This window comes from Sprattus sprattus (genome assembly GCF_963457725.1).
Source record: "Sprattus sprattus genome assembly, chromosome: 16".
NCBI classification, from domain to species: domain Eukaryota; kingdom Metazoa; phylum Chordata; class Actinopteri; order Clupeiformes; family Clupeidae; genus Sprattus; species Sprattus sprattus.
This window is the reverse complement of record NC_137914.1, coordinates 17,575,901-17,593,197: the sequence shown is the minus strand read 5'-3', so window position 1 is coordinate 17,593,197 and position 17,297 is coordinate 17,575,901. Positions and strand designations below refer to the sequence as shown.

The following is a 17,297-nucleotide window of genomic DNA, read 5'->3' as shown; positions in this document are numbered from 1 at the left end:
ACCGCTCTCCGTTGAAATGCACGAGTCATCGGTACATCCAGGCCACGGTGGACGAAAACGTCCTCATCTTTTGATGGGGCAATTATTGTAATGTGTGTCCCGTCACTGGACATTCCTGCGATCGCCATGGAATTTACTTTGATCTTGTGTAGGCCTAATAGGCGATTGTCCAAAGGCAACTGGATAAACTGTTGGATGTTGTGGGGTCTACAGTGCGTTGATAGTTTGATGAATTAAACGGCTGACTGATGATTCCCAGTGTCGTCATTTGCGTTTTCCGCGAAGCCAAATAGGCTATCTTTATGTTTCCAAACATTTCACTTTTGGACACGTCGTTGTTTAAAGGCGTCATTGCATCCTGCGCTAATTCTACGACAATATTAATACCTTCACAGTTTAAGCAATGTCTTTTATCAATTCCAAGTCGGCTGCAGCCATCTTACGATTTTTTGTGAATAAGTCTTAGTGACTTAGGAGTCCTCATGAGGAGTTTTAAGCTGTCTTAGACTTAGGTGCTACTTTTAGGGATAAAATACTTTGTGAATTGCTCTTTGTAAAAAAAAATAGGAGTCCTAAATTTAAGACTGACACGCCCATTATTTTTAGGAGTTTCTCCTAAATTCGCCACTTATGAGCTACTTTTAGATTCTTTGTGAATACGGCCCCAGACCTTTAACCCCTTATTCCACCGTCAGGTCCCTCAGGTTGGTCCATCAGGTGCACTGTGTATAGATGCTTATGTGAGTGTTTGTTTCTATTATTATTTGAATCTATATTTTATTGTGATTGCCTGTTTGAGGGCAAAAAACAGAACGAAAATCCTGAACTACTACTGGTCAAATTAAGTATGGCAGTGCTCTAACAGTCACCTGCATGAGCTTAACCCAAATGTCGTACATTGACAATACACCATTAAACAACAGGATACATCAGCATAACCCATTAAAAAAAACATTATAACCCATTATTTAGAACAAAGAATGTAAGCATGAGAAAATATGTTATTCGCAATTTCAACGAAATAAGGGAAACAGAATATCTGTATAGCCTGCAAGGTATAGGTCTCATTTATTTATTTGCCTTTGTTGTTTGCATTCACACTATTTTTAATAAATATCATAATCATATTTTTTGGGGGTCGGGAAGGAGGACACCACAAAGCAATTCTGCTTAGGGCACCCACATGGCCAGCAGAGGCCTGGTGCAAAGTGTCACTCATGGAAACGTAAGTGCTAGTGAAGGCTAGTGAAGGTCAGCTTGCTAATGAGCTACAACAGAATTCTTGTAACAGCCAGCTGCATGACTCCAAAGTCCCTTCATAGCCACTTGACACACCCTCACCGGAGCTACAAGGTTTAGTACCCCTAATGAGGAAGAAAATAAGTCCTATCATAAGTTATACAAAATAAATAGAGATGCTCCGATCAGCATTTTTGGGGCCGATCACCGATTACCGATCACCAAAATCATGATCTGCCGATTGCCGATCACTGCCGATCACAGAATGGCAGGGTAGGCTAATGGTAATCTTTTATCTATAATCTAGGGAATATTGCACTAGGGTCCTTTATTCTGAAACAGTGAAACTAGTGAAACAGGAAGTAAACGACTCCACTTAGATGTAAACTTACCGGCACTTCTAGCTGCCCATGACATGTTGGATTATTGTCATTTCACTGCCGTTATTCATTAAAGCAAGTGAACAAATGGAATGTTGTTCTTATCTATAATCTAGCAGATTTCGCACTGTGTTATAAAGGCTGCTGCTATCAACCAGCGGTTAGTCCGTTTCATGTCAACAGTAGGTACACTATAGATAGTAGTTCATGTAGGGTTTAATCATTCACTGTTTCATGATTATTATTGTTTAGATCATTTAGTTATTCCGCTATTTCAAATGGTTACCGTTATTAACGCTCAAATGGAATGTTCACCGTAACGCAGCACGGAGTTAAAGGGACAGATCCACCTTCATGTTACAGCCGTAATATATTCAGATTCATATCTATATGTCTTGTTGTTATTATTCATTCCTGTAGAAACCACAGTCATCAGTCATTCATATTCATCCTACCAATTCATGTCTTGCGAGTGTGTGTGTGTGTCGAAAATAAATACCGTTCTTCTTTTCATCATTGGAACTTTGACATTATTTGTTCTTACCGGACAATCTGTAACGATTGGCTATTATAGCTTTCATACGGATCCCTATGGGATCCGTTCAGCGCAACATCCCCCTATTTTATATGCACAATTTGTAGAAATTAAACTTAAAAAAATTCCAGATGGGAGAACTCATTTTGCTTGCCATGCCAAGCTCTGCTCTGCTGTTGAGTGACCGTTTGCCGCGCACGCAGGTTGAAAAGTCGCGCAATTAATTTACGTCACGTGATCGGATTTTTGATCAGTGCTTTTCACCGATCACAGATCAAGCAATTTTTACCAATATCTGCCGATCATGATCGGTTCCCGATCGATCGGAGCATCGCTAAAAATAAACAAATAAACAAAACATTAATGGGAGCTTAGATCAATATGAAATTAACAAGCATAATAAGCACAGTGGCACAAACACGTTATACACAGACCCAAGTTACAGACACTGTATTATCCCTATTAGCCTATCTGACATGTTATGATGTTGGGTTGCTGGGCTATGTTTAGACTGTCCCAGTTCTCCTGGATCACACGTTGCTCTTTGTCCCTGGGGTACCAGGATAGCAACAATTTTGCCAACCCATACGTTCTAATGTCTGCTAAAAGGATATTTTTAGTGACGTTCTAAGATGTGATATTTGGTCCACTAGTGAAAAAAAAGTAGATTCCTTGAATGCATAGCAATACTGACCTCCAAATGTCCTCAGAGTACCACTGTTGTTGTGAATCAGAATTATTTAAAATTTTCAATAACAAAAACTACACAGGCCTTCTGCGCCTTTAAAAGGGGTTGGTGCTTTTTTAATCGCTCAATAAAATAAGTCAATAAAATGTTATTCCAATATTGCTTGGCAACAGACAACTGCCTGAAAACAGACAAAACAATAACTGGTTTTTGTAAAGCCATGGCAGACAGCTCCGGCTGATATGATGGTTGCTTTGACATTAATTTCATCACAGGGCAAGGAAAATATTTCCGGATCTCTCCAGCAATCTAGCCTATCAAATGCAGAAAACAGAACATCCCTTCCTTTCCCAACAAGGCCAAATTCTACCAGAAAATATTTCTTGGGTTGTGTGTGTGAGTGTGTGTGAGACAGAGAGAGGATAACAAAAGGCGAGAGTGAGAAATATAAGCTGCTATTTAATACACTGAGATCTCTCCGCGAGAACTCCCATGACACTCATCCATTTAAGACTGTTTACATCGATGCTCTCACCCTTCTGCCTCTCTTTCGCTCTCTCTGTCTCTTTTTCACACACATACACACACACACACACACACACGCCGTCTCTCACACTCTCTCTCCAGGAAGTGCTGCGCACAGAGGCTGGTCTGTGGGAGTGGGCAGAGAGCCAGCAGTGGCTAGAAAATTCCAGTTCCAACTGGATCTGACGGGGGTGGGGGAACTCACACCCACATTACAGAGGTGGCCAGTGAGAAAAATAAATAAATAAATAAATAAATACAATACAATACACCAATCGTCCCTTAAAACCCTTTGAACGTGTGCAGGAGTGGGGATCCTGGAGAAGCATATGTCAAGCTCATAATGCTATGTCCGCAATATGTTCAAAATGTATTGACATGGTCAAAAAATTGATTTGCAGTATTTAGATCCAATACCAATTTATGACCATATGAGCCATATAATCATCCCTTTTCATCCATTTTCTACACACTGATTCTAGCATATCAATTACAAAATATAAACATAGAACAAGAACAAAAAAAGATTTAAGAGGACAAGCTGCGTCACATAAATAATATCAATACGACTAACACAGTCCTTTTCTGCATTATAAGGATATTTGGTCACATCCACTAATGTATCAAGTGTGTATTGTTCAGTGTATTGAATGTAGCCTATACAATTGCGTACACACATCCATACAAGCATTCAAACTAAATTATTGCATGGCACCAAGTGCATCAATTTTGAATGTCCTATTACAAATATTTTCAATATCATAACTTATATATAGTGCATTCTGAAATCTTCTCTGAAGCACTTCACAAATGCTCAATTTAACCCTTTGATTCATGCAATCATACCCAATGACTGTAAACCACATTTACAGTCGTTTTACAGCCACTGATCACACCAGTATCCAGGAGTCACTCCAACACATGGTTGCATTAAAAACATTTTTATATAGATTAGTGGATCTATTTTAAACTTGCCAAAGGGGAGGAATTACAACTAAGACAATCAGCTGTTCTAGCTGGCTAACTAGCTTCATGAGACATGTCTTCATCATCCAGAGAGCCATCGTGCCACCTCTTCAGATGCTCGAGCATAACTAATGTGTTCCCATGTCAAGCAAGGACAGATCTGCAGACACTGCAGTTCACTTCAATTTTTTCGCTCTCTCCAGGTTCTTTCACTCTCTCCAGGTTCCAGGGGGTCCAGAACTATACATCAGACATACTCGCCAGGAGTGTGTGTGTGTATATGTTTTTTGTTTTTTCGTGTGAGTGAGGGAGGGAGCCATAGGAGAGATTGAGAGGCGGAAGCATTTATGAAGAGCTTCACAAGTCTCCTGCTTGAGGCTTAAAAGAAATGACATGACAACATGTACTCAATGTTCAAGATAGTCATTTACTATATCCCATTGCAGAGCAAGCCGTGAAACATGGAGTATATTCGAAATATCGGCCACCCCTATGTGTGCTGCCTGTCTGATTATTCAGACAAATGGTAGCTCGATATTACATGTTTGCAATTCAAATATGCTACAATTCAAATCTCGCAACACCTGCAGCTGTCTTTTACTGATTTTTAAATGCTCAGAAATATGTTCTCAGGACTCTGTTCTATTTGATTATCTTAAAGGGATAGTTCGGGATTTTTGACATGAATCTGTATGGCATCCCCATCACCAGTGTCATGCAATCACACTGACTTACCCCTGGCAGCGTCCTGTGAGCAGAGTTCTCGTCCAGCTTTGGTCAAGCCGAAAGTAGTCCGGCAGGTTTGCTAGACCCAGCAAAATAAAACATTTCTCTTCCCAAAACATTATGTGTTCAAAAGAGTGATATATTTGCATCCCAAAAACATAGTAGTGGAAAAAGTCACACCTCGTTATCACTTGGCCCTATTTTCTCTGTTTGGGACTACTTTCGGCTTGACCAAAGCTGGACGAGAACTCTGCTCACAGGACGCTGCCAGGGGTAAGTCAGTGTGATTGCATGACACTGGTGATGGGGATGCCATACAGATTCATGTCAAAAATCCTGAACTATCCCTTTAATGTGGTCATAGTCATCACTGAAACGTATGCCTATGGATTATAATACAAATAAAAATAAGGCACTCGAGGAGCCTCGAGGAACAAATAGTCGAATATTCATCTTGAACAGCCATATCCGATTCGACTGACAAAATTCGACTTTGACAAACGGTATGGAAATCTTTTAAACAGCAATGGATGTGTGAAATTGCTGTAGTTTTACTTAGGCCTGGGCAAAAAATCCATACGATTTTAAAATCGAGTTGGAACGTCAACAAGATTCGTTTTTTAAGGAAATCGAGTTGTACGATTTTTTTTGTTTGTTTGTTTGTTGTGTGTTTTTTTTTATCCACTGTCCGTATCACTAAGCACATAGCGCAAGCATTTCATTTTTACATTCGCCAAGACCCCTGCAGACTTTCCGTAGTGTATTTCCTGTCTCGTATGGAGGACTGAAAGTGCCAAAATTCAATAAATAAATACACCATCAATAATTATTTAAATGTGTCATTAATTAATTAAAATGGGAATTAAATACATAAATGTTTTATTAAATGTGTCATTAATTAATTCAAATTGGAAATAAATACATAAATGTTTCATTAAATGTGTCATTAATTAATTAAATACAAATTCATTTTATGTCAAAAAACACATTTAATTATTTCACTATTTAATTAATTATGTCATGGTCCTGTGTTGCAGCGCATCAATAATTTATTTTATCTGTCAAACTCGCCCATCAAAGTCAGTGGGCGGATTCCTAAAACCTGATTGGTTACCCTGCACATCAAGTCAAGGCTTACCGATTCAAGATATTTGGATTGACGCAGGCCTCATTCCTAAACGCTGTGTCAAACAAAACTTTTTCTTAAGCGCTAAAAATCCAGAGCGTGCGAGATGAAGAAAACGGAAAATCGATCCAGTAGTGGACCATGGATTAAATACCTCGAAAGCAATTTAGCCATCAACAGAAATGCAAAACAAAATTGAAAAGTCAGTAAGGAAAGCTAAAATGTATGGGGAAATACGAGGAGAGTTGGATTCAAAAGGACAGGGTTCAAAAGGACAACAGACCTAATAACAAACACATTACAAATAATAAAGAGGGCTTTCATCCATCAAAATGTGTTGGTTTGTCTGCTTTGTATACATTATCTCTTTCAATCTGGCTTGTTGTTTTTGTGTGATATTACACTTGATATTAACAGTTGACTAAGCAAGTTCTTGTAGCAGCTAGCTGCTAGCTGTCGTGAGGTACTATGCTAGTCAACTCCCATCATGAGCTGCATTGCCTGCTCGTAGAAAACCCGTAGTTGCATCATTAACTGAGACCGTGATGTAGTGCTGGTTTTGTATTGTGTGTACTGTAGAAGACTTGCCACTTGAAAAAAAAGAAGCTCTTGACTAAGCACGTTCGTGTAGTAACTAGCACTAGCTTCTGTAGGTTACTGCTACAGTTATTAAGTAGCTAGTCAACTCCCGTCATGAACTGCATTGCAACTCGTCTGATCTACGTGAGAAAATATAGAAAGCCATGGCCAAGTAAACAGAACTTTTATATGTCGTGGAAAATTCTAAGAGTTCTCAAGAAACTTCTCAAGGCAAATAGGTGTGAATATGCTGAAAGGTTTATTTCAGAGGAATTAACTACTGCTGAGCTGGTCCATGGAGCATCTCAAAAACTCTAGTCTAAAGTGATCAAGTAAACAGAACTTTAACTTTAGGTACTACATGGTATTAAAAAGTTAAACAAAATTTAAGTTTTATCGAAATGAATTTGCGTTCTCGCTGGAAGAAGACCACTCGTGAATAACTCACAATTTTAACCAAAGTAACATGTCACAAGATTCCATAACGTTAAGTTTTGGTGCTGGAACCGGTGGAAAAATGTCTCTCTCCAGGCACTTCAGACTAAAGCAATGGATCAGACTAAATCAGCGTTAGCCCCGCCCACTGACTTTGATGGGTGAGTTTGACAGATAAAATAAATTATTGATGCGCTGCAACACAGGACCATGACATAATTAATTAAATAGTGAAATAATTAAATGTGTTTTTTTTTTTTTACATAAAATGAATTGGTATTTAATAAATTAATGACACATTTATTGAAACATTTATGTATTTAATTCCAATTTGAATTAATTAATGACACATTTATTGAAACATTTATTTATTTAATTCCAATTTAAATTAATTAATGACACATTTAAATAATTATTGATGGTGTATTTATTTATTGAATTTTGGCACTTTCAGTCCTCCATAGTCTCGTCCCACTCCCACCTCATCCACAAACAAACATGGCAAGTGAAACACACGGGGAGAGAGATGGGCTTGTGCCAAAGAAAGGTGCCACTACCTCTGTAGCAGGGCTCGAAATTGGCAAGCGCCAATGGCGTGTAGATTTTTGGGCTGGCGACTAAATTGTCTCCGATGCTCCGCCACTTGGCGAGTGACATTGCGGAGCAAATCTCCCGTCTATTGCGCCCGTCATGGTTAATAATAGCTTGCAACGCCAACACGAACAGTGGGAGAAGGGAGAGGGTAACATAAAGTTCTTAGAATTTTAATACAACAATGACAATTTGCGCACGAATACAATGTTCTAATATTTTGCCAGCGAATACAAAGTTCTAATACTTTGCCGGCGAATACAAAGGTTATAAAGTTCTAATATTTTGAGCGCGAATCAAGAGTTGAAACCGACTTAGTTGACCACACGCCATTATCGCAGATAAACGAAAGCTAAAATAATGTGCCGATTCATTGCCGTTGCATCACCTCAAGCAAAGGTGCAGAGAACATCTAGGGAGGAAGAAATAACAGCCACCACAACAGCAGCTACAGCTACACTAAGGGCATGTTGCAGTACGTGGCTCATTGCGAATAATGGGGAGCCAGCCACGTCAGTGGCTGAAAATACGCTGACGGTGGTAGTAAGGCAGCGTAGAGCAATGGCTGAATAATTATCCCCGACCGGTGGGCTCTCGCACGCCCCCTTCAGTGAAGCAGAGGTACTGTTTGCCTTCCCTTTGTTTTTTCAATGCGGTTTTTTGTCAGATCAGTAAGACTATAGTATAATAAGCTATTGAATATCTATGCTGTAGTGTTAGTTGGACAATATTGATCTATCATATAGGTGTCATTTAAAAGCATAATTTAGATTTTTTTTTTAGTAGACCTAATGCAGTGCTTCTTATGAGGTTAAATGAATTCATATGAATATAGTTTTTGCACTTTTTAAAATGAAAATAAATGTTTTGGAAATTATTTTACCGTGAGTAGTCATTTCATGGGGGGGTGAATCGAATCGTGAATCGTGAATCGAGTTTTTTATGAAAAAATTGGAGATTTTTTTGGGGGGGTGAATCGCCCAGCCCTAGTTTTACTGTACATCAGCATACGGTATGGATACACTGGAAAAATGCAAGTACACAGCGGGACTGTTCTTGCCTACACAAGGCAGGTTACATTGGTGCCGTAGACCGTGGGTTGAAGGGTTGTTACTGTGTGTACTTGGTTTGTTGGTTTGGTAAGGATCTGAAGCCTTATTGGTGACTGACATGACATCTGACATGAACTCTCTTAGGTGCTGGTCCTCACGACAAGATGCGCACTTTCATTACTTTACTGGCTTTTTACTGTGTTGGATTGCCATAAATTGAATAATCTCCACTTAACCAAAACTCCAGTGCGAATGGGACTTGATATCAAAAGAGTAATCATGGTCTAACCCAAATAACAGGTTTTTATAGTGTCACACCAAAACACAGAGAAGTCGAAATGGTCCCATAATTATTTCAACAAGTAGTGTTCTGACATTCATCCTAGTGATATGAGAGTTAAGTTCTGTTGACAACAGATTCCTGAAAAGGAATCTACTAAGGAAAACTTGACACATAACTGCTGTACACAGACAGACATCCAAAACATCGGTGTGCTTTGTTGGAACTTCTCGAACCTCTACCCTCCCACAGAGAATGATTTCTGTTATTTAGCCGGTTGTCTTTTGTGATGTACACTACGTCATGCTTATACTATAGCAACTGAAGGAGATGAGTAGTCGTTGATGCCTCAGCATGGGTGCAGAAAAGTACATTAGAAACTGTAGTGTTGCAAACAAGATAAGAGCAGAGTGCAAAGTCCTTCATTACATTATCCAGCAACCCTAAATCCCACCTCTGCAATAGTAAGCATGTTAATCAACTCCCGAGATTTTGAAATCTCTCCTTGCTTCTCCAAATAAGCACAACAACTGCTTAAAGTGGAATGGATTAAGTTAAATGCTGAGTATCCAAATAATGAGGTCACAGCTCTTATTTTACCCATGCTCCCACAAAAATGTTGGCCACAGGTCAGCAGTGATTCTTCTAGACTACACTTCTACAACACTACCCTGTTCAAGACAAATACAATATCCCAAGCAAAGGCCAACTTCTAGCCAGAAGGTATTCCATTCTAACCTTCTACTAGCCTCAATACTAAGAGCATGCAATTAAGACCATTTCTGAAGCCCTTCAAATACAAACACTACAAATATGGCAGCATCTGCATGTTGAATCAAAATGTACATGTTTGCAGGCATTAACAGCAATACTATTATGTATGTCTTCCATAACATAACAAATATTATCTGTTTCATATAGCCCACACAACTGACAACAAAATGCAGTGTGCCTGTGACAGTAATAGGGACATAATAATGAAGCTGGTGTGTGGAATCCTGTGGAATCTTGCAGCCCATGAATGGGATAAAATGTCTTGACTTGTCAAAAGCTGTAGTTAAACATTAAAGGCGTGGTCTGCAATTCTAGGTAAGTAGTAAAAAGGTTTTGGCTCTGTTAATGGGAACCAAACATAGTGGCTTGGGCCAAGCCATAAACAATCCCAGCCAATCAACATAGGTGCTACAGGACCATGGAAGGTAGGGGTGTAATTTGATTGGCTGTTGAGTGCTTTCACCAGTGTCCAGGCCAGTAGTTACGTTTTACAGGACACTTTGTCATAACTCTACGATAGACAGGCTACATGTTACATTGGGCAGCTTTATCGTTTTGACATCAACTAAGACGAGGCAAATAGACCCCTGTGGATCATCATTTAAGCACTTAATCTTTTGAACTAGCGGACAGGCTAACTGCTAGCTAGCTTACCGACTATGCACTGTGCCTCAACTGCACTTGCAACTAACAGGATGGTCAAACATGCTTGCTGTTTTTCACACAACACCCCCAGAGCTGAAAAGAGAAATTTGCAAGGTGTTTCGCTGTGCAGAAGCCGCCTAGCGTAAAGCCTATTTTCTGGAGTTATTGGTACCGTTGAAATAGGATAACCCCCTTGGTCGGCTTTGAAGGCAAACTGAGCAGTATTGTTGCCATAGTTGCCTTCCTACACCCAGGTGTACTGTGCAGGAACCCCAAGGAACCCTTTTCTTTCTTTTGGCATTAATTTTGAGGTGACACTTTTACTAGGTAAAAATAGGCCTACTGACAGCAGGCAAAAACTTACAGGGAATCAAGGGGTTAACTTCAGCCAGTTAGAATTACAGGTGAACTGCCTCGTGACTGTCATTGGTGGAAACACAAACTGGCCTGAATGTGCCAGTGACCGGCCAATCAACTTACCCAACATACTTTTTTACCGGCCCTGGGCCATTGTTTATGTTGAAACCTGCCTTTTGCGAAACAGAATTTCAAGCTGTGTCTTTAAGGTACACCGCAAAATGCTTAATCTTGCCCATTTGAAATTCTGTCATGCTGCCGCCATAAATGATCAGTAGACACTGCAGCATACAGCTAAGACCACAGGAATGCACAACATAATTCAGAAGTCAGGCCAAACATGTCAAACACGCCACTACACAAGGAAGCAGCTATAACCAAATTTTTTTCAGGGGGGTCCAGTTTGTAATTCAACACGGCAAAGCCCCAGTGACCCAGCAAAACTAGGGGGGTCTGGGGGCATGGTCCCCCATAAGATTTTTTTGAAAATAACCTTTTAAATAGTGTCCTCTAGTGGGTTTTAGGAAGAGAAATTAACAAATTTAGATTTATTATATGGCATAAACATATTGAAGACATCTGCTGAGATTTTGTTTTTGATATGTGTGAAGCAGGAGCACCCTGACCTGGGAGAGTAAGCTTAGGAGCAGCTACTAGCTACCATTTGCCAAAAAAGCCGAGTCTGTTTCTCTGACTGACGTTTCAATTGAAAGTATGTAGGCCTACCTGCCCAGCTTTGTGCCTTTAGGAACTCCTGGGCTATGTTAGCATTGTGTGTGGAGAGAATGCGCTCCAAGTTTGAGGCTTTAAAATGCGACAGTGACGTCTGGCATATTAAGCAGAGGGGGGTTCCCTTTCGCTCCGAGAATAATTACTCCCATTCAGGTCCGGTGTTCATCTTCATATTTTCGTTTAGCTTTACGCTTTGCTGGATCCATGGCATTCCTTCAGTAGCTACTGCTACTGCTAGTCTGGCTAGTAACTCTCTGACTGGGTGCACACATTAGAATGTTTCATGTTTGGAACATTAACGTTACTTGAAGACATCTCTCAATATCGCGTGATGACAAAATATACATAAATAAATACCCCATTCAAATCGGACAGCTTTTTGTCTGTATTTCCAAATATATTGCGGGCAAAATATGCATTTTAGATGATCATTTTCCAATATGAAAATTCTGTACATAGGGCCAATAGTTTTCCGCGAAAACGGAAAACGGACGGAATACGCGGAATGGACCATCTGAAACGGAATGGACCATTGAAAACGGAATTGCAACTTTTTTAAACGGAAACATAATTTTGTGCATCAAAATCGCCCAAACCCCCCTGTATTTTACCCTGTAAGGCTGAATTTCTTTCAAATAAACACAACAACGATCGCAACAATGAACAAACATTAATTAAAGAACAAAAGCAGTCAGAAAATGTCGCGTCTGCGCTGAACTCTGCTCTGGCCACGCCCCCCTTTTCAACGGTAGTCACGTTCATTTGCTCATCTTCCCAATCCCTTTAAAAACAAAAAATGTTAAGTCTTCTGTTATGTTGATGGCTGGCAAACAACAATCTAAGAAGGGCACGTATTAGCCTAATCACTGAGTTACCAAAGCAGTCTTCTTTATGGGGACTAATTACTAATTAACACTGCACTGAATTACATTAACATGAGTTATTGCTACACAATAACAATTACACAACTAATATTACTAGATAGCTACATATAATAGTGGACATTACACTAGGCAACATAGATCTCATTCATATCTCATCCAGTCGAAATCTTAACAGGATTGAACCCATCTTTATTACAGCGTATCAACATAAGTACAGAACATAGCTAAATATCCGCTTAGCATGCATGCTAACACTAGCAGGTAGCCCAAAATTTGGTATTTAAAACACGATCTATCACAGTAGCAACTTCATGAAAACCCTTACTTTCATTAGGTATGCACATAATGCCTCACATACAGGTCAAACAATGATGATTTAAGCATTGGAAATGTATAAGGCACAGTACGGTCAACTACTTGGCGACAAACTGAACTCTCACTAGTTTGTGACTGAGAGAGCTGCAGGCACGCAGACAGCGTTGCTAGGCAACATCACTATCAACAGAGTTTTTCATACAGTTGACGTGCAGAAAGGCATTTTGCGGCTGTTTTTTTTTAAGCGGAAACACGGAATAACCAAAAACGTGACACGGAATTCGCTTTTTTTTGACGCGGAAAACTATTGGCCCTATGAACACCAAGAGAAAAGTCAATGAGCACTCGAGCTGGAGCCGAGCCACACGTCAACCGGCATAGAGCCGCACGTTCGCCACCCCCGATAGCGGTATCAGACTGTTGTTTTACGTGTTACAACGTGAATACGCTCATTAACGTTTGAACAATGTTGAGAGTTTTTGTGAACACGTTTAAAAAAGTTGACTGACTGAAAACGGGATGAAAAACGTAAGGCGTCTGTAGGGCGTCTGCCTTAAACTAGTGCGTCCAATTTCTTATTATTTTAGAACAGTGCGTCCAAAAGACGCACGGACGCATGCCTGGCTAAAAGCCTGCATGTGACTGATCAGGGTTAGTCATGAGTAATTGCGTGATATTGAAAATATTGAGCACACCCACCTGCCACTGCTGCTGCTGCTGGTGCTACTGACGGAGTCGGAGCTGGAAGAGCGGCTGCGAGAACCCGACCCGCTGGGGGAGCGTGGGGCTCGGGATGCCTGACTGGAGAGCCTCTGTGGTGAGGGGTTGTGCGACTGCGAGGAGTGTGGCGAGAGGCTGCGGCTGTGATGGTACGACCGGTCCGTCCGTCTGCCTCTGTCCTCCCGGTAAAGGTCCCGGTGCACCACGCTAGCCAAGGTGAAGGGCTCGCGAACGCCTCGCGCCTCGTAGCGAGTCTCTGCCGCATCAAAGCGACTTGGGCTACGGCTGCGCGAGCCGTAGTAGCTGGGTGTGACTGCAACAGACGCGCCGACAACCCCACCCACTCCAGCTCCGGCAGCAGTGCTGCTGCCGCCACTGCTGCTGCTACTGCTGCTGCTCCCTCCAGCCACGCCGCCAACCCCTCCGCTGCCTGGCCCCGAACTCCCTCCACTGCTCCCGCTGGTAGAGGTCGAGCCACCTCCACCACTGCTGAGGGCGCGGTCCCGTGGATCCCGGTAATAGTCCGATTCATATTGCCGCTGGCGGTCAAAGCTGCTGCTGCTACTCCCGCTGCCCCCACCACGCTCATGGTGTCCATAGGCACTGTGATCATATGCACGCTCCCGACCCTCGGCAGCCCTAGAGGGACAAAGGGAGGGACAGAGGATGGCAGGGGGGGAAATGAGAGACAGGGGGGCATTACTTCACACTGTGAAGTGCACAGAGATACAGGGAATTGCATGCTTCAACAATCTGACATTCAGACAGGTCATAAGATCACGTGTTGCTTTCTTTCATACTACTTAGCCCACAAGCAACAGTTCAGTTTCTGAAAACACCAACACAGCACTACAGTGATGCATCTCAATAATTATTTAAGTATTCTTTGTTTGCTAAAACAAAGCCTAATGGAAAAAAACAGCTCCGGTCGGCATGACTGAGGTCATAAATGTAACGGTATTTCACACTCCAAGTTACACAGGGTGAAATCACACTGGTATGCTAGTTGTAAGCTTTTCATCAGATATGAGCCAGTGACTTATGCTGAATAATTCAAGACTTCAGGATTAGACTAATGTTCACTTTTAATCCTATTAAAACATCCTTCTTCAGTGTGGTGTCAGATCTATACAGAATTAAATCAAATAGCTATCTCTGCATCACAGACAGTACTTATCAGTTCAATATTAACTGTAGGTAGCGTAGCCCTATTAATGTCAATGGACTTCCAACATCTACTTAATGTCGCCACATTGCTTACTGAACTAGTCTTACAAAGCCAGATGTATAGCCCAATATTACACAATACGTCTGGGGACAACTATTGTGGAATTTTTTTCTATGTGTGCAGAGGAATGATCAGGGTTCTTGAGCCTTTGAAACAGCCTAAACTAATTCAACATCTCATGAAGGTAAGGCTTGAAGTGGTGTAACGGCAAAGGTGAGAAGTGCTTTTGTCAAATTGTGGAAATTCCTCTGCTCTCAATACCACAATTTCAAATAGTTGTCCTAAGACATGAACTTCCATTACTTCAGGGTATTATTACGTCTGGCCCCGCAAGTCTATCACTGATGCACTAGAGGTGAAGAGCAAATGGCAAAATCTAAATGTCTACTTTGTGAGCAGAAATTAAAATAATTTCTGAAAAATAAAATCAGTTGCAGTTTAATGTGTTTTTTTTTCTCTGAAAGACAAAGAATCCAAAGAAAAGAGGATGAAATCTGAAATTGTAAATGAGCAAACATTCATGCCATGCAAAGTGCGAAGTTTGGTGGGGTTTCAAAGCATCAGTTTTAGCCTTAAGGAAAAAAACACAATTCTGGAACAAATGGGCCCAACCTTGTGTCTTTCCTAAAACAGTGTTTGTGTTCAAACAATATGCATGTGGCAAGATCTACCTGAAAATGCCTCAAAGACTAGGCTAGTTGTAAACAGCAAAGCCACAAGCAGTGCATGGTGAGGTGAGGCTTTACTATGGCTCTCTACTGTGGGAAATTGCTGCTTTTGGAAAGTTATTCAGGCAATGGACATTACAGCATGGGAACTCCACCCACAGACTGGTTGCCTAACATGACCCTACACTAAAAACATTCTTGAGGAAATGGACTGCGGGCGGCACAGGAAAAGCACCTCTCAGCTTCATACATGATACACTAGAACAGACTAAAGGAATCATTTTTTTCTCAACTTTGTTAAGGTCTACTAAGCTAATGTTATCTGCCACTTGCAATATGAGTTTGCCCATTTTATAAAGGCACTCTTGCTCAGGATACATTTGTACTTATTCCCTTTCAGAAATTGCCTTTTAAAAATGACATGAAAATAAAGGTTTTTGATGATTTTTCAAAGAGCGAGGAATGCTACTTTATTTTGATACTTCACATCCCTGCTGTTCACACAGAAAGACAATAATGACAAAAATTGTGACTCCTGAATCTGTTATTGTAACTGGATGAGCACTGACATTTGATTTCACCTTCCCTATTGGTTTGCAATGCAGCACTGTGTAACTTGAGTGTGATTAACCAATGGAACGCATTACAGATTCCACTCTTGTAGCTGCTACGGGGTCTTACAAACACACAGAGGTGACGCATTGCATCAGTACACTCACTCCTCAGCTCGGTTGCCTTCTCCTCCATTTATACGGAGCTATAACGCAATGTCACAGCTTTGCACGTTTAGGTTTCCAATAAACTGCTGCTGCTATTTTGCCATTCGGAGTGGGAAAAAATACCACTGCCCCCCTCAGAACCATTACTGACCAAGGAGAACAGAAAGGCAAGGAGCCAGGGAGTGTGAGAACAAAGGTTTGGGGGTGGGGGTGGGGGGACAGCAGAGTGGGGTTAAAAAAGGCACAGAACTGCAAATGCCAACAAGACAGCCTGTTTAACCAGCTACTACTGTTAGTGGGAGACGTAGGGAAGAAGAGACAGAAAGAGACAGATGCAGTATGGAAAGAGAGAGATAGGGTGGGGGGGGGGGGGGGTGGTTAAAACTAGAGGTTAGAAAGGACAGCTAAAATACACAGGGCAGACATACCAACCTTTTTGGACAGCAGTAACTTGACCGACCTACAATTCCAAATACAATCTAGGGAGACAGAATTTTGTGAGCAAAAAAAAAAGGCGATTTAAAAAAAAATTAGGATGTTACTGAAAAAGGTGGAAAAAGATATGGCGACGGTTGCAAGTAGTAATCCTTAGCTTGGAGGGGCTGGTAGGCTTTATCAAAAAGTTATCCTCAAAAATAAGTCATCAAATGAAAAAATGAAGTCCGATAATAATATAAAGAATCCATGGTGGAGAGATTGAGTAGGATTTCCTTTCTAAACGACATCACTGGAGATTCTTAAAAATAGATAAATAAAAACGCCTAAATGAGCAGATGAACGGCATTAAGTCCTCAAATAATAAATCCATGTGGCATTCTTCATTACGCAAGGGCTACTTCCCCCTCCTTTTCAGCAAGTCCACAAGTAAAAGTCTCTGAAATATTACAGAACAAATGTTTTGCGCATCCCGGTACATCCATATTAATGCTGACTAGATATTTGCACCACTGCATTCTTAACTAAATATGAATTAATTAACTTTGAAAAAACATCCACAAGGTCGAGTTTTAGTCTTGTAAAAATCCACATGAATTGGACGATGATACCCGCGCACACCACTCAGTCCTACTGTCGTCATAATCCACAATACACCTACTTCAGAGCGTATCCAACGATCAATATGTTCACCTTCA

General features: G+C 40.9%; 1 protein-coding gene across 1 annotated transcript in view; it reads right to left on the bottom strand.

The window, feature by feature from the left end:
- Positions 1-17,297, bottom strand: part of spen (spen family transcriptional repressor) — a 38,991-nt gene that overhangs the window by 15,798 nt on the left and 5,896 nt on the right. Inside the window, exon 3 of the mRNA XM_080853958.1 lies at positions 13,529-14,188. Coding sequence (XP_080710084.1) covers positions 13,529-14,188 — 660 coding nt within the window. The remainder of the gene's footprint in view (positions 1-13,528; positions 14,189-17,297) is intronic.